The sequence below is a fragment of the Chiloscyllium plagiosum genome, unplaced genomic scaffold (genome assembly GCF_037043375.1).
Source record: "Chiloscyllium plagiosum isolate Xiang-an unplaced genomic scaffold, Cpla_swu_hap1 HiC_scaffold_17, whole genome shotgun sequence".
Classification (NCBI taxonomy): Eukaryota; Metazoa; Chordata; class Chondrichthyes; order Orectolobiformes; family Hemiscylliidae; genus Chiloscyllium; species Chiloscyllium plagiosum.
In genome coordinates this window covers 25958018-25976194 of record NW_028270155.1, presented here as the reverse complement: position 1 = coordinate 25976194, position 18177 = coordinate 25958018, and the positions used below count along the sequence as shown (strand labels likewise).

General features: G+C 40.3%; 1 protein-coding gene across 2 annotated transcripts in view; it reads left to right on the top strand.

The window, feature by feature from the left end:
- gan (gigaxonin) overlaps window positions 1–18177 on the top strand; it is a 128370-nt gene that overhangs the window by 70600 nt on the left and 39593 nt on the right. Inside the window, exon 10 of one of the 2 annotated variants that reach the window (XM_043706672.2) lies at window positions 3545–3835. The exons of the other annotated variant lie outside the window; for it this stretch is intronic. Within the exon in view, the coding sequence (XP_043562607.1) occupies window positions 3545–3548 (4 nt within the window). The 3' untranslated portion in view covers window positions 3549–3835. Of the gene's footprint in view, window positions 1–3544; window positions 3836–18177 lie in introns of those variants that run through there. 2 annotated transcript variants of the gene reach the window in all.

Here is an 18177-nt window from a genome sequence, read left to right as displayed (position 1 = left end):
CAATAGGACAAATGATCAAATAATGGAATCACATTCATATTGGTTGAAGGAAGAATGCTGGAAGCTTGGACAACTGGCTTTTCTTTAGTCAATGTACAGGATCCCTAACACTCAGCCAAATAACAGACCAAATTGGTACTGCAAGTATTTATTTCCTCAGTATTGTGTTGAAATAGTCTATGCGCTACAGTGCTGCAGTGGAATTTGAGAGATGAAAGTGCTTCCAACTGAATTAAAAGCAAACTATTGGCATAGGGCTGAAAATGTGTTGCTGGAAAAGCGCAGCAGATCAGGCTGCATCCAAGGAGCAGGAGAATCGACGTTTCGGGCATGAGCCCTTCTTCAGGAATCTGGCATAGGTCAGAAGGAAATGAAATACTTCAGCCAGTGGTTAGCATTTGTCAGTGTGCATCAACATCTTCCATTGTATTGTGAACAAGTGAGTGTCAACTTCGACATTTTTAGCATGATTGCAATAAAACAAACTGGAAACACACTTGCTCTTTTTTCCCACATTTTTTTTCTTTAAACCATGGGAATGTCATTGGAGAGGGGAATAATTTTTAGAAGTATTGGGACAGATTTTCAAATTCCCACATTGGAATCACTTCATTGCAGCCATGTAATACAGATTTTCCTTCTTGTAAAATGTCACTTATGTCCTCTGTAGGGCTGTGACATTCTTTCTAAACCCAGCTTCCCTTCACTACACTGAGTATTTGCCCTAACCAGTGTTCTTTTTATCCAGCTTTACTTGGCATATGTGCGTCATGATTCATTTATAATATTTAAGAATTCCATTTTTTTTAAAAAATAGCTTCATCAACTTATCCTCCTGTTCACACAATTTTATACATCTGAATCTTGTCTCTGTCACTGCTGCTTTAAAATGATTTAACTGTTTCACTATTTACTGAATATGCTTTCTTTTTATCTTGCCAAAATGGATCATCTCCCATTGCTCCCTATTAAAATGTATCTATTTGCCTCATCATCTAACCTACAACCCCCTCTTTGCAGTTTATCATTGTCAGAGTTTTATATTGTCTACAAAGTTTAATTCTGTGCCCTCTATATCCAAATCCGCTTCTTTTATAAGGTAAATAGTTAGGAACAGCAGCTGTAACCGTGGAAGAACAATACTCTGTGTCAGTCTAAAGAATATTAATTAATTGTGACTGTTTTCTGCGCTTTCACAGACTTTTATTCCGGTTTCCACATTCCATTTTATAACTTATGCAAACCTTATTAGCAGGCTTCCTATGCAATGTCTTAGCAAACACTTCATCTATACAATATCTGTATATTCCGTTATTTCCTCAAACAACTTTTGTTAAATTTGTCAGATTGACATAGTTTTTACAAATTCATTCTTATTCAAGGCAAGCCTTTCTATGTGTGTATTTATCTTGCATTATAGTTTAAAAGAAGCTTGACCACAACTGATTCTACATGAGTTACTGATATATAATTACCTGGTTTATTGCTTTTTGACCAGAGAGGTTTCGAATTAGCAGTCATCTTGTCCTCTGGTACACTTTCCATATACAATGATGTTAGAAAGATTGTGTGAAAGCCTGCTCTGTTTCTGACCTTTGTGAGTCTAAAATGCTTGGAAAATAAAGTTTGGAATGAGACCTTACCCTAGAAGTTTGGTTAGAATACCAGAATTAAGTTTGAGCTTAAAGCATAAAATAGCTTGCCAAGTCAAGCCAGGTGATGTAATTAAATGAATGTTGTGATGTTTTGGTCATTTCTTCTTTAGTTGAAGTGGTCATCTATAATTTTCCCATCAGAAACAAAAATAGAAGTTGCTGGAAAAATTCAGTAGATCTGGCAGCATCTGTGGAGAGAAAGTAGAATTAACGTTTGGGCCATGTAACCCTTCCTCAGAACCATCCTGTTGAGGGTTGTCCTCTGATCTGAGGAAGGGTCACTCATACCAAAACCTTAATTCTGATTTCCCTCCACAGACGCTGTCAGACCGTCTGAACTTTTCCAGCAATTTCTGCTTTTATTTCTGATTTACAGCATATGCTGGGTTTTTTTTTTCAGTTTTTATTACAATTTTCCCATGCCTATTTGGGAAAGTAAGTTAGTTTCTTTGTAGTTACGTTGCCAAATCACTTTGGGAATCATTTCTTTAATGGTACCTTGTGTTCTGGATGTTTTGAGAAGATTTAGTAGCTCAGGTTGAGGTTCTGGATGTAGGTTTACTCACTGAGCTGGAAGGTTCCTTTCCAAATGTTTCGTCACACTGCTAGATACCATGTTCAGTGGGTCTCCGGGCGAAGCACTGTTGATAATTCCTGTTTTCTATTTATGTGTTTGTGTTTCTTGGGTTGGTGACGTCATTTCCTGTGGTGACTTCATTTCCCGTGTTACTGACGTAGAGAGCATTGAGGTTTCAAACAGATCAAGAGACAAGCAAATGTGCAGCACAAGTTCAATTATTTTAGGCCCTGATTTGTTCTTGTTTCAGGTCATCATATCATCTCCAATAGATTGGAAAAGCGTATACAGATGAGCAGAATGTAATTGTTTTGCTAACCATTATTAGCAGAGTAAGATTTGTATCAGTAAGCAATTGTGGTCACTTCTGAAGACATTACAGTGACTTCTGAAGCTCAGTTTTTGTTTTGTTTATTTTAACATGCTATTTGGTTATTCTGGTACTATAAAGTTAACAAACATCCATAATAATAGATGAGAAGATAAGATAAGCATCAATACAAATAGACATGAAAAAGTTTAAGCTTAAAGGTTTCCAAAACATTTGCCATTTCCTAAGCAAATGTAAATTCTTCCTGAATTCAGTTTGCAGTTATGATGTTGCAGTCAGTATTCCTGCATATAAACCTTTCCAAGCAATGCCAACTGGTGCCAAATAATGAACTCAACTTCATTTTGACTGCTCTTTCAGATCATCACAGTTTTGTTTGAATACTACTGTATTAATTTGGGTTTATGTGGCGGATAGTAATTGCTTGAGTGGCACTCCTGAAGTCACTGAGGCGATATGAATTTCTGGGCTAGTTACAGGTTTGCATTTATTATTGACTATTATTCTCTGCAACAGAACTCACAATGAAGTAATGGTGAGTGGGATGTGTTAGGTAGAAATTGGATAAACATCAGACTGCAAAATGTATCCTCATTCTGACAAAACTTTGAACTTAGTAAGGGTTTCCTAATTAGGTGGGTGATACTGCTTGCAATCAAAGCTCATTTAGGTTTGCTGCAATGCTACATCAGTATTGTTAGTATTCAACTGTATGAGATTTGCAGATCTATTGAGTCAGTCCTAAGATATAGTTCTTCATTTGTCAGCAAATAGCACATTTTGAATATGAACAAAGAAAATCTTATTATTGTCTCAGTGAGATAAATGTTGACTGGAACATTGTCACTCTGTTTTAATTAGGACAGATTTCTCCATATTTTACATTAAATCAGGGCTATATTGCTGTTACATTTGATTTTCAACTTGCTGCAGAAATTTTACTATTCTTTCACATGTCACACAAGCCATCATGTTTTACAGATGAATGCATGAAGTTTGGAATGAGTACTACGTTTCCAATTCAACCAACTCAATATATTTAGCCTGTAAGTTCTAAGTTCAATTATAACCTAAATACATTGATCTAAGTTTAATTTAGATAAATTTTGTACTTTTTGTGTTGCTTTAGACATTTTATGACCTTTGCATTCATTTCTTTGTTATGTGCAGACAGCTCAAAGTGGGTAAATATATTCTATAAAGTTGCTGTTTTGGTGCAGAATGTGCATCAAGCATGGGAAATGAAATCCAGTTGTAAATGTTTGAAAGGTGAGGATTGCCTGTCCTACAGCTAAATAAAGAGAAAAATTTTGATTTATGTTACAATGAAATATGTAGAGTGACACTGATGGCTTTGTATGAAATTATTTAAAACAGTTGAGGGTCATAAAGTTATACGGCATGGAAACACACCCTTCAGTCCAACTCGTCGGTGCTGACCAGACATTGTAAACTGATCCTATTTACCAGCATTTAGCTCATGTACCCATCCAGATGCTTGTTAAATGTTATAATTGTGCCCACCTCCTCCACCACCACTTCTGGCAGCTCGTGCCATTTATGCACCACCCTGTGTGTGGAAAAGTTGCCCCTCAGGTCCCTATTAAATCTTTTCCCTCTCACCTTAAACTCATGCCATCTAGTTTTGGCCTCCCCTACACTAAGAAAATGACCTTTGCAATTCAACCTATCCATGCCCTTCCTGATTTTATAAAGTCACCTCTCGGGCTCCGTGCTCCAGGAAAAAAAGCCCCAGCCCATTCAGTCATTCCCTATGACTCAAGCCACCAATCCTGGTTACATCCTTGTAAATCTTTTCTGAACCCTTTCAACTTTAATAGTTTCTTTCTAATAGCAGAGAAGCCAGAATTGAACATAGTATACTAATAGTGACCTCACCTGTACAGCCGCAGCAGGACATCTCCTATACTCAGTGCACTGGCCAACAAAGGCAAGCATGCCAGAAGCCATTTCCGTCAGAAGCCATTTCTATCCTGTCTACCTGCGACTCCACTTTGAAGGAACTATGCCCCTGTATCCCGAGGTCGACAACACGCACCAGGACTTTACAATTAGCTGTGTCAGTGCTGCCATGATTTGCCTTGCCAAAATGCAGCACCTCACATTTATCTAAATTAAACTCCATCTGACACTTCTCAGTCCATTGGCCCATCTGATTAAGGTCCCTTTGCACTCTTAAGGTAATCTTCACTGTCCTCTACACCACCTATTTCCATGTCAACTGCAAACTTACTAACCATGCCTTTTATGTTCACATCCAAATCATTTATATAAATGACAAAAAAAGAGTGAACCTTGAGATGCACCACTGGTCACAGGCCTTCAATCTGAAAAATGATGCTGTCCAACCTTCAAGCCAATTTTTTATGCAATTGGCTACCCTCCCCTGGGCTCTCAGTGATAGGAGCCATACCTGTCACATTGGAAGATAGTTATGGTTGTTGGAGGTCAGTCATCTCAGCTCCATGAAATTTCAGCGGGAGTTTCTCAAGGTAGTGTACAAGGCCCAACCATCTACAGCTGCTTCATCAATGACCTTTCCTACATCATAAGTCAGAAGTTAGGGTGTTCACCGATGGCTGCACAATGTTCAGCACCATTTGTGACTGCTCAGATACTGAAACAGCCCATACCCAAATGCAGCAAGACCTGGACAATATCTGAGCTTGGACTGAAAAGAAGCATGATTTGGAGATGCCGTGTTGGACTGGGGTGTACAAAGTTAAAAATCGCACAACACCAGGTTGGAGTCCAACAGCTTTAATTGGATGCAGTAGCTTTCGGAGCGCCGCTCCTTCATCAGGAGTGTGTGGAGGACACAATTATAAGACACAGAAACTTTTGCTATAAATTCTGTGTCTTGCAATTGTGAATTCCACAACCACCTGATGAAGGAACAGTGCTCTGAAAGCTACTGCTTCCAATTAAACCTGTTGGACTATAACCTGGTTTTATGTGATTTTTAACTTTGAAAAGAAGCAAGTCTTATTCGCATGCAAATGCAAGATGATGCCTATCTCCAATAAAAGATAATCTAACCACCATCCCTTCACATTCAGTTTTATTACCATCACTGAATCCCCTACTATCAACATCTTGGGGATTATCATTAATCTAAAACTTAATTGGACTCCCCATGGAGGACGGGAAAAATTTATGGCTGTAACATCTTCTCCTTTATTGAGGTATTTTAGGTTTTGGAGGTGATATCCTCGAATTCCAGGAGCAGCAATTAATGTTTTATATGCTGTTGCATTGTTTTGGAACTTTGGAAAAATGTCAAAACAACAGCAGTTTTAAAAGGGAGAAGATCAGACAAAGGAGGTCAGTGCAGGAGAGAGAGAGAAAGAAACTGACACAATGAACCTGCACAGTTACTGCCTTTGCTGTTTGAATTCATGTATCGCTGACATCAGAGTGCATCTGGGAAAATTAACAAAGAGTGAAATTCACAACTGATCTTGGAGGAACTGTTTGGGTGAAGTTCACAGCACAGAAGCAGATAAGTGTATTGTTTTTAAGTGTGACCTGCAGAAAGTCGGCAGTAGTGAGTAACATGGGTTCTTTCTTGATTATATGTTTTTTGAGATAAGTCTCTTGATGAAACTTAAAATATAAGCCATAGCTATTAATTTAATCTGGGGCAGTGTTTTGTAGAGGAATACGACGGTGTTATTTCCTGGGTCTGTAGATTGTGAAGGAGCAAAAACGGCCTTTAGTAGAGTGATATGCACTTCTTGTCAGATGTGAGAGTTTAAAGAGAGTTTAAGGGTTTCTGCGGATTATATCTGCAATAAACGTTGGTTGCGAATCTTATCAGATCGAATGGATCGGTTGGAGAGACAATTAGAAGCAATGAGGAATTTGCAACAGTAACAGTATGTGATGGATGGCAGTTATAGGAAGGGGGGAAGTCTCAGATACAGTCACATAGGAGTAACTCCAGGAAAGGTAAGAGAGGTAGGCAGCTAGTGCAGGAGCCTTCTGTGGCTATACCCATTTCAAACAAGTATGCTGTTTTGGAAAATGTAGGGGGTGGGTGATGGATTCTCAGAGGAACGTGGCACGAAAATCCAAGTTTCTGGTATTGAGACTGGCTCTAATGCAACAAGGGGTACGTCAGGTTCCAAGAGATCAATTGTGTGAGAGGATTCTCTAATCCGAGGTATAGACAGACGTTTCTGTAGCCAGCAGTGAAAAATCAGAATGGTGTGTTGCTTTCCTGGTGCCAGGACCAAGGATGTCTCGGGCAGGGTGCAGAATGTTCTCAAGGGGGAGAGGGGCCGTCAAGAGGTCATTGTCCACATTGGAACCAACGACATAGGAAGGGAGAAGGTTGAGATTCTGAAGGGAGATTACAGAGAGTTAGGCAGGAATTTAAAAAGGAGGTCCTCGAGAGTAGTAATATCTGGATTACTCCCGGTGCTACGAGCTATGAGGGCAGGAGTAGGAGGACAGAGCAGATGAATGCATGGCTGAGGAGCTGGTGTATGGGAGAAGGATTCACATTTTTGGATCATTGGAATCTCTTTTGGGGTAGAAGTGACCTGTGCAAGAAGGACAGATTGCACCTAAATTGGAAGGAGACTAATATACTGGCAGGGAGATTTGCTAGAGCTGCTCAGGAGGAGCTGAGATTGGTACAGCTGAGAACAGAAGCGAGTCAAACAGTCAGGGCAGGCAGGGACAAGGTAGGACTAATAAATTAAACTGCATTTATTTCAATGCAAGGGGGCCTGACAGTGAAGGCAGATGAACTCAGGGCATGGTTAGGAACATGGGACTGGGATATCACAGCAATTACAGAGACATGGCTCAGGGATGGGCAGGACTGGCAACTTAATGTTCCAGGATACAAATGCTACAGGAAGGATAGAAGAGGAGGCAAGAGAGGAGGGGGAGTGGCATTTTTGATAAGGGATAGCATTACAGCTATGCTGAAGGAGGATATTCCTGGAAATACATCCAGGGAAGTTATTTGGGTGGAACTGAGAAATAAGAACAGGATTATCACCTTAATGGGACTGTATTATAGACCCCCTAATAGTCAGAGGTAAATTGAGAAACAAATTTGTAAGGAGATCTCAGCTATCTGTAAGAATAATCGGGTGATTATGGTAGGGGATTTAAACTTTCCAAACATAGACTGGGACTGCCATTGTGTTAAAGGTTCAGATGGAGAGGAATTTGTTAAGTGTGTACAAGAAAATTTTCAGATTCAGTATGTGGATGTACCTACTAGAGAAGGTGCAAAATTGACCTACACTTGAGAAATAAGGCAGGGCAGATGAAAAAGGACATGGAAGATATAGAATGTAGAGAAATAGATGGTGACATCTTGAAAAATGTCCATATTACAGAGGAGGAACTGCCTGATGTCTTGGAACGCATGAAAGTGGATAGATCCCCAGGACCTGATCAGGTGTACCCTAGAACTCTGTGGGAAGCTAGGGAAGTGATTAGTGGGCCTCTTGCTGGGATATTTGTATCATTGATAGCCACAGGTGAGGTGCCAGAAGACTGGAGGTTGGCTAATATGGTGCCACTGTATTAGAAGGGTGGTAAGGACAAGCCAGGGAACTATAGACCAGTGAGCCTGACGTCAGTGGTGGGCAAGTTGTTGGAGGGAATCCTGAGGGACAGGATGTACATGTATTTGGAAAGGCAAGGACTGATTAGAGATAGTCAACATGGCTGTGCATGGGAAATCACATCTCACAAATTTGATTGAGTTTTTTTTAAGAAATAACAAAGAGGATTGATGAGGGAAGAGCGGTAGATGCGACCTGTATGAACTTCAGTAAGGCGTTCGACAAGGTTCCCCATGGGAGACTGGTTAGCAAGGTTAGATCTCACGGAATACAGGGACAACTAGCCATTTGGATACAGAACTGGCTCAAAGGTAGAAGACAGAGGGTGGTGGTGGAGGGTTGTTTTTCAGACTGGAGGCCTGTGACTAGTGGAGTGCCACAAGGATCGGTGCTGGGTCCTCTACTTTTTGTCATTTATATAAATGATTTGGATGTGAGCGTAAGAGGTACAGTTAGTATATTTGCAGATTACACCAAAATTGGAGGTGTAGTGGACAGCGAAGAAGATTACCTTAGATTACAACAGGATCTTGATCAGATTAGCTAATGGGCCGAGACGTGGCACATGGAGTTTAATTCAGATAAATGCGAGGTGCTGCATTTTGGGAAAGCGAATCTTAGCAGGATTTATACACTTAATGGTAAGGTCCTAGAGAGTGTTGCTGAACAAAGAGACCTTGGAGTGCAAGTTCATAGCTCCTTGAAAGTGGAGTCGCAGGTAGATAGGATAGTGAAGAGGGCATTTAGTATGTTTTCTTTTATTGGTCAGAGTATTGAGTACAGGAGTTGGGAGGTCATGTTGCAGCTGTACAGGACATTGGTTAGGCCACTGTTGGAATATTGCGTGCAATTCTGGTCTCCTTCCTGTTGGAAAGATGTTGTGAAACTTGAAAGGGTTCAGAAAAGATTTACAAGGTTGTTGCCAGGGTTGGAGGTTTTGAGCTAGAGGGAGAGGCTGAACAGTTTTGGGGCTGTTTTCCCTGGAGTGTCGGAGGCTGAGGGGTGACCTTCTAGAGGTTTACAAAATTGAGGGGCATGGATAGGATAAATAGACAAAGTCTTTTCCCTGGGGTCCGGGAGTCCAGAACTAGAGGGCATAAGTTTTGGGTGAGAGGGGAAATGATATAAAAGGCACCTAAGGGGCAACTTATTTACGCAGAGGGTAGTACGTGTATGGAATGAGCTGCCAGAAGAAGTGGTGTAAGCTGGTACAATTTCAACATTTAAGAGGCATTTGGATGGGTATATGAATAGGAAGGGTTTGGAGGGATATGGGGCAGGTGGGACTAGATTGGGTTGGGATATCTGGTCGGCATGGACGGGATGGACCGAAGGGTCTGTTTCCATGCTGTACATCTCTATGACTGTATATGAACTTTGGCCTCAAGAGCAGGTCATAGGTTAGGAATACTGCAGTGAATAACTCACCTCCTGACTCCCCAAAGCCTGTCCACCATCTCCAAGGCAGAAGTCAACGGTGTGCTGGAATATTCCTCACTTGCCTAGTGAGTACAGCTCTGACAATACTCGAAGCTTGACACTATCCAGGATATTGACCTACTTCATTGACACCACATCCATAAATGTTCAGTCAGTCCTCTACTGATGCTCGGTAGCAGCAGTAATCACTATCGAAAAGATGCAAGACAGAAATTTGCCGAAGATCCTTAAACAGCTTGTTTCAAAACTATGACCACTGCCAGTAGATAATTGGGAACAACTCAACCCCTGCAAGTCATTGTGGATCTATCTGTGGCACATAGCCTGCAGCAATTCAAGAAGACAACCCACCATCACCTTGTCAGGGCATGGGAGCCTCAGCTGGCTGGATTGCTGCTTTGTAACACGCAGTGATGCCAACAGCATTGATTCAATTCCCACACCGCTGAAGTAACCATGAGGGACACTCTTTCCCAGCCTCTACTCTTGCCTGGGGCTTTGTGACCCACAAGCTAAACCGCTACCATTAGTGCCTCTGTAATGAGGAAGCAGCCTTAAGGACAGCTAGGTACAGGGAATAAGAGCTGGGCAAATGACAGGGCCAGGTCCCACAAGTGAACTTCTTTTAAAAAAAAAAAGGACCGAGATAAATGACATTGTTAACTCATTTTTATCATGCTCGTTGAGTGATGCATAATAGCTAGGATGTGAGTTAAGCTCATCATTCACCCTGAAATTTACTCTTACAAAGATCTTAAAGCATAACCTATATATGTCTACTTGAACAAGCAAAAGTGATCTTTGTTAATTTCCCAGTCAAAAGATGACATTGTCTCTGACAGTGCACCACTTTCTCTTACCATACTGTCAGTTTAGGTTGTGTGATGAAATAATAGTGGGGTTTAAATTTGCATCTCCCTGCCCCTGGTAAGAATGCTACTGTGGAAACAATTCAAAGAAAAGTAATATTGGACTTGAAAGGTTAACTCTCTTTCTCTTCAGAGATACTACCAGACTTGCTGAATTTCTCTAGCAATTCAGTGTTATTTCAGATCTCCAGCATTCATGGTATTTTGCTTTTGACCACAAAGTAAAAGTTGTACAGACTAAAACTGAGGTTAAAGAACTTGAGAACAGAGGAGAAATAAAGCAGTGAACAGATATAGGTCAGTGCCTTGAATGGTAGGTACAGAGAAGAAACTGAAGATTGAACTTAGTTCACGGACAACCAACACACAGCTATCGGCAGAATTGTCTTGAATGATGTACAGAGGAACAATTAAAGAAAGAATGAGGTACCTATTTTATTGTTTATTAACAATGCCTCACAAGCACATTAGTAATATGTGCCTCCTGATCTCAAAACTCTGTGTTTAAGTTTCATCAATAGATTACTCAGATCTTTTGAATGTTTGATTTATTTTTTTCTTCCTCCACCAATTAGCTCATTCATGCATGTTTTTGAACTCTGTCATTTGCACTGAAGCTGTTTGTAAGCCGTTAGAATTTTAAGATCTCATTTCTGTCTTGTGTTTGCCAGGTGAAACAGAAACCTTGAATGGAGGTGAGAGATGTACATAAATCAAAATTAGTGGCGTGGTATAGTTTAAACATGTAACAGAAACTACGTATTTGAGAGTTGTATTGAAATGTTTGTTTCTTCTTAAATGGGTTATCAGATAGCTAGAATTGTTTGTTATTTTTGCAGCCTAGTCACCAATGCGTTGCTATTGTACCAGTGGGGAAAAAAGAGTGAAAAGGAGAACGGTTTGTTAATGAAAGATAAGCCACCCAAGATATAGGAACAATGCTATGTAAGAGAGCTTGTAGCAGATTATGATAGTAATTCTTTATTGGAATAAAACATTATATTTGCAGTTTGAAAAACGTTGGCAAGAATTTTTGGGAACTTCTGCATACACACTAGAGCCAGTTTGTAAATCAGAGCATTAGAAAGTATCGAAAATGATTTTTGCAGCTGTTCAATAAAAAACAGAGCTATTTGTACAGCTGCAAAAAGAAATGTCAGTGCTGAAATGTTTTGAAGGAAGTTCATTATTCCACATTCAAGTAAAACGCAAGTGATATTTTGAGGAAATTTGGCGAACGATAGTGTTGACTATGTAGCCATTTGTCTGTAAATCATGGTACTTCCCTATATACTGTTCTGCAGATTTCCACAGGCACCTACAAAAGACCTTCTTGGTATCCCTAATCATGTCTCTTGTTCCGGGATGCCTTGAACTTGTAGTTCAATCAATATGATATTCCTTAGGTTGATGCAAACTGCAGTAGCTTGCACTTTTGTTTTGTATTCTTTTTATGGACTGGCAGGATCTTTCTAACTTATGCAAATGCACTTAGCCACTCAGCGTGTACAGTTTAAGCAAGAGCATTACATGTGGCATGTGCATAGTGATTTTCATGCTTAGTGCACAAATCCTGGCAGAATTTCTAAATGGTGATTCTTATTACAAAGAAATGAGCCTTATCTGCCTTATGCTGTTGAACTATAATTTATTTACACATATCCGTTTATTTCACTTAATTACAGTCAGTAACTTGTGTATGCGTGCTGACAGATGATACACACCTGCTGATAGATAATACGGACTGTCATACTTACAATTCTCGTAATGGAGAATGAACTAAAGCAGCTAAGAGCAATTAAACTAGAGGAGCATCTAGGCAAAAATGGCCATAGTATATTGTCCTTTAAAATGATTGAGAGGCATGCATGTATGATTAAAAACCAGATTAATAGATTAGAGAGTGGCTGATTTTAAGAGGCCGAGAATGGATTTGGGGAAGTAAAAGGGGCAACAATGTTGACAGACAGTGAGATGTATCAACGATAGGAACATTTAAACAGCATTCAAAGTGGAGTTCGTGTGGAGCTGTGGGAAATAGAGAGTTGAATAGTCAAGTTTTTCACATAACGTTTTCATGGAATCAGTGCAGAAGAGGCCCTTTGGCCCATCAAGTCTACACCGACACATAAGAAACATCTGACCTTCAACCTAATCCCGTTGACTGGCTCTTGGCCCTTTGCCTTGAATTTTATGACATGCCAGATGCACATCCAGGTACCTTTTTAAAGGATGTGAGGCAGCTTGTCTCTACCATTCTACCAGGCAGTGCTTTCCAGAATGTCAACACCCTCTGGGTAAAATGTTTTTCTTCAATTCCCCTCCAAATCTCCTGCCCTTACCTTGAGCCTGTGTCCCCTTGTGACTGACCCTTCAACTAAGGTGAACAGCTACTCCTTATCCACTCTGTTCATGCCCCTCATATTCTTATACAAGTTTGCAATGCTATTGGAGTAATTGAGCTTCAGAAATTATTTTGTTATACCACATACCAGTCACAGGACTGTTCCACCTGAGCCTCTGCTCTTCATTGTCACAATTGTTACCTCAGAGGAAAGGAATTTCACAACGCCACAATTGCTGATTCCATTACTATGGTTTAAAAAATTCTAAATTTGCAGCCAACTTCAGAGACCCCTCTCGCCACTCTTTGATCGGGTACAAATTACAAAAATTTGAAAACGTACCAGCAGATTCAAGAACAGCTTCTTCCCCACTGTTATCAGAATTTTGAACAGACCTCTCATATAATAAAGTTGATCCTTCTCTGTTGCTCCTCTGTAGCTGTAACACTATATTCTGCATTCTGTTCTGTTACCCTAATGTAGTTATGTAAGATATAATTTGTCTTGGTAGCACACAACAGTACAGGTTGTTCTGCTATAGTGCGCGTTTCATTTACGCAAATTCACTGTAATGTGATTGACAAATTGGGGACGGTGTTTCTGAAATGCAAACTTTTAAAGCATGTATTGATTATAATTATGATTCCGGCCCCATTAGTTTAATGGTGCTGCTATTATGCAATTTTCTTATACCACAGGATTACACAAGAACAGAACTGGAGCATCAGAGGCTGAGGGGTGACCTTATAGAGGTCTATAAAATCATGAGGGCCATGGATAGGATAAATAGACGAAGTCTCTTCCCAGAGGTGGGGAGTCCAGAACGAGAGGGCATAGGTTTAGGGTGAGAGGGGAAGATATAAAAAGGACCTATGGGGCAACTTTGTCACGCAGAGGGTGTTACATGTATGGGGAGAAAGTGAGGTCTGCAGATGCTGGAGATCAGAGCTGGAAATGTGTTGCTGGAAAAGCGCAGCAGGTCAGGCAGCATCCAGGGAACAGGAGAATCGACGTTTCGGGCATAAGCCCTTCTTCAGGAAGAAGGGCTTATGCCCGAAACGTCGATTCTCCTGTTCCCTGGATGCTGCTTGATCTGTTACATGTATGGAATGAGCTGCCAGAGGAAGTGCTGGCGGCTAGTATAATCGTAATATTTAAAAGGCACCTGGATAAGAAGGGTTTGGAGGGATATGGCCTGGGTGCTGGCAGGTGGGACTATATTAGGTTGGGATATCTGGTCTGCATGGACAAGGTGGACCAAAGGTTCTATTTCCATGCTGTACATCTCTATGACTATAGAAAGGCCTCAAGGCATTATAAAATTAAATGGCCAACAAAGATAAAATACATTCTGTAGGATGGGAATAAAATGATAAATGGAAAAACAAAATACCACCGGTAATGATAGAGGATAGAACATGACCAACGAGCATAGGCTATTTAGCTTAACATTCCTTGGTAAAAGAGAGAACAGAAGATCCTCTAGAAACATCCATGGATTTCAAAGGAGACAGTCTTTCTTAACTAACTAGCTAAATTATCATGGAGCATAAAAAGAAAGTAGATAATTATAATGGAACAGACATAATTTATCTGGATTTTGAAAAGGGTAAATTTGGAGATTACATCAAAGTTTGGAGGGTGTGAGGCAGTGCCAGTCAAAATTGAGGCAGACCAACCACATTACAGGATTACATTCATAAATTGGTGTAAATTGGCAAACTAAGATTAGCACTGAATAATGTGAGGGTACATTTTGGTTGTTAGAACTAGGAGGTCACTTGTTATTTGGGTGGTGAAAGTCCAGGTGGAGTAAACAAACAAAGAAATCTCTTTTTACAAACTACACAGGTACCATAGGTAAGCATGCTTTTTTTCCTAAAGGGCAAGTAGGGATGTTATGCTGCACCTTAATTGAACCTGGGTTAAATCAGCTTAAGAGCACGGCATGCAGTTCTGATCGCGGTATTAGAAAATACATATCTCGGCACTAGAGAAGACATGGAGAGGATATACAAGTATGACACTATAAATGCATGCATATCAAGAGGTTTAACAGATTGAGTCTCTTTCTTGGAAATAAAAAGATTGAAAGTGTGACCTATTAGAGGGTTTTAAAATTCATCAAAATTGAATAAGGAGAGAATGTTCACCCTTGGGAGGAATTACATAACTAAGCAATCATCAAGGAATCCAATAGAAAATTCAAAAGAAGCATTTTACCCAGACTGGTGAGAGTGTGGAACTGACTAACATTATCGTTTTGGGTAAAGTGATCCATTTTGAAGAAGGGCCACTGGACCTGAAACATTAAATCTGCTTTCTTTCCACAGATGGTACCAGACCTTCTCTGCTTTTCCAGCAATGTCCACTTGTGTTCAGGTGGAGCAAAACACTGGCATGGGTTGATTGAGCTGTTTTTGCTGTATGATGTTTTCCATGTTGCGAGTCTTAATGAGTTAGATGATTTGCTGCTGTATAATAACTGGACATTCTATGTTTTAACCGCAAGATTTGTATTGTGTAATCTAGTGTATTTCCGTACCATGGTGCAAACTGGGAGGGATGGTGATGGAATGGACGCTATCTCTTTCCTATAACTGGCAGACTATTTGTCTTTCAGTTTTCAATTCTTTGTTTGCCTGCTGTCTGTCACTTTATACCCCTCTTGTTTTCCTCATCAGACTTTCAAAGTAATTTGTGATTTACTTGTCTTTTTGTTTGACTTTCACATTTCTTTGTGATACATTTTTGTTTTTGTACTCTTTGTACTCTTTCATTTTCCACTTAACTGCCACAAAGTTGTGGAAACCTTCTAGGTTCAGTGCTCTTTTTAAACTTTCTCCCTGATGGACAAACAATCATGGATAGCATACTGTAACCCTTCCTGTAAATGCTGCCAAGATGGAAGGCACACTGCATAACTGTAGATTTTGAAAGAATCAGTCTTAGTTTACTGCAGCTAATAGTTCAGAACTCTGCTGTTTTTCAGGCTCTATGGCTCTCTCGGCAAGTGGGGAGAGAATATCAAGAGTCCCTGATACTGCTTCAATCACTGCTGTCAGGCAATGACCCCTTGAGTCCTAAACATCAAACTATATCGTCAGTTATAGTTTTAAAATACCATCATATACTGCATTCTTCTATTACTTCCATGGCACCACTAACTTTGTCTTAGATCCCAAGACCTTCACTCCCACGACTGCCAGATGCCATAGTACCATTTACATTATTCTCATATCTTGGGATCTCATTCCCAGCATCCTTTTAAACAATAACTCTTTAAAAACCTCCCCTCACTGCTAAGGAGTTGGATCCTTTGAGCAATCCAGTACTCTCGAATCTTCCCTTCCAAAGGGAATTTTTATTTCCCGAATTCTCCCATTCCATGCTTGCGTGCTCAGTGTATCCTGCTACAAATTGAATCAGCCCCTTCACATTCCTTTTCAGACTGTGATTCCAGCCCTCCTGTCTCCCAATTCTGTTCTGTTTTTGGAAAGCAGAAATTACATTGCTTTAAATGTCAAAACCGAGAGATCTATTAATCAACAATTTTTACAACTAAGCTGATTTATTCTTTGTGTCACCTACATTTGTCTTTCTTATAGATGAAACTTCGAATGAGGTTTCAGCTCCATTGCACCAACAACATACAGGTTCTACAATCTAGATGTCATTAAAGTAGATACATTTGTTTCGTATTCTGTTATGAGTTCTTATTAACAACTCTAAAAGATTCACAACTTACTTTTGTGAACAGCTTTTGTATGATTCTTTTTCTATGATCTCTGTCATCTGAAACTGTTTTCTCTCACTAAAGCCATATCCATCTTCTAGATTCAAATGAAGTGGTTAAAATTACATTTTCCTTTGTGAAAAATGGTTAAATTTATCCACTGATCTTTTGCATCATAGAAGGTCTATATGAAGATATATTGTTGACAGGTTTCAATTTCTGCCAAAAGCTTTGGTGTACCGGAGTTTTGTTGGGCAGAATTGTGACCTTGGGAGCTGAATTTGAATTACATGAACATGTTTAGTGGTAACAGATCAGTGTGCATTGATGTTATTTAAGTTATTTAGTCAGTTGTGTTTGCTGGAATAACTTTGTATATGATCTGTTTCTGCTCAGTTTTTTCAAACTTATTTGAAGAAAATCCAGGGAGGTAAATTCAGGAATGTATTTCATATTGCTTTCTCTTTGTGTGAGAGTACAATTGAGAGAAAAGACATGTAGTCATAGTTTTTATTTTTCTTATTTGCTTGTGGGATGTGGGTGTCACTGGCTGGCCAATAACTATTGGCCATCCCTAACTCCTCTTGACAAGGTGGTGATGAGCTGCCTTCTTGAACCGCTGCAGCCCCTGCTGTAGGTTGACCCACAATGCTATTAGGGAGGGAATTCCAGGATTTTGACCCAGCAACAGTGAAGGAATGGTGATATATTTGAAGTCAGGATAGTGAGTGGCTTGCAGGGGAACCTCAGGTGATGGTGTTCCCATGTATCTGCTGCCCTTGTCCTTCTAGATGGAACTGGTCATGTGTTGGGAAGATGCTGTCTGAGAATCTTTGGATTTCTGCAGTGCAATTTGTAGATGGTATGCACTGCTGCTACCAAGTGTCTGTGGTGTAGGGAGTGGATGATTATGTATGTGGTGCCAATCAAGTGGGCTGCTTTGTCCTAAATAATGCCAAGATTCTTAAGTGTTGTTGGAGCTGCATCCATCCAGGCAATTGTGAGGTATTCCATCAAATTTCTGACTCGTGCCTTGTAAATGATGGATATCTATGGGGAGTAAGATGGTGAATTATTCGCTGCAGTGTTCCAAGCCTTTGACCTGCCACTGTATTCATATGGTGAGTCCAGGGGAGTTTCTGGTCAATGATAACCAATGAGTCCAGGGGCAGTTTCTGGCTTTTATTGGTAGAGGAATTGAGTTCCGGAGTCCTGAGGTCATGATGCAGTTGTATAAGACTCTGGTGCGGCCGCATCTGGAATATTGTGTGCAGTTTTGGTCGCCATACTATAGGAAGGATATGGAGGCACTGGAACGGGTGCAGAGGAGGTTTACCAGGATGTTGCCTGGTATGGAAGGAAGATTGTATGAGGAAAGACTGAGACACTTGGGGCTGTTTTCATTAGAGAAAAGAAGGTTTCGGGGTGACTTGATAGAGGTGTACAAGATGATTAGGGGGTTAGATAGGGTTGACAGTGTGAACCTTTTCCTGCGTATGGAGTCGGGTATTACAAGGGGGCATAGCTTTAAATTAAGGGGGGGTAGATATAGGACTGAAGTTAGGGGTAGGTTCTTCACTCAGCGAGTCGTAAGTTCATGGAATGCCCTGCC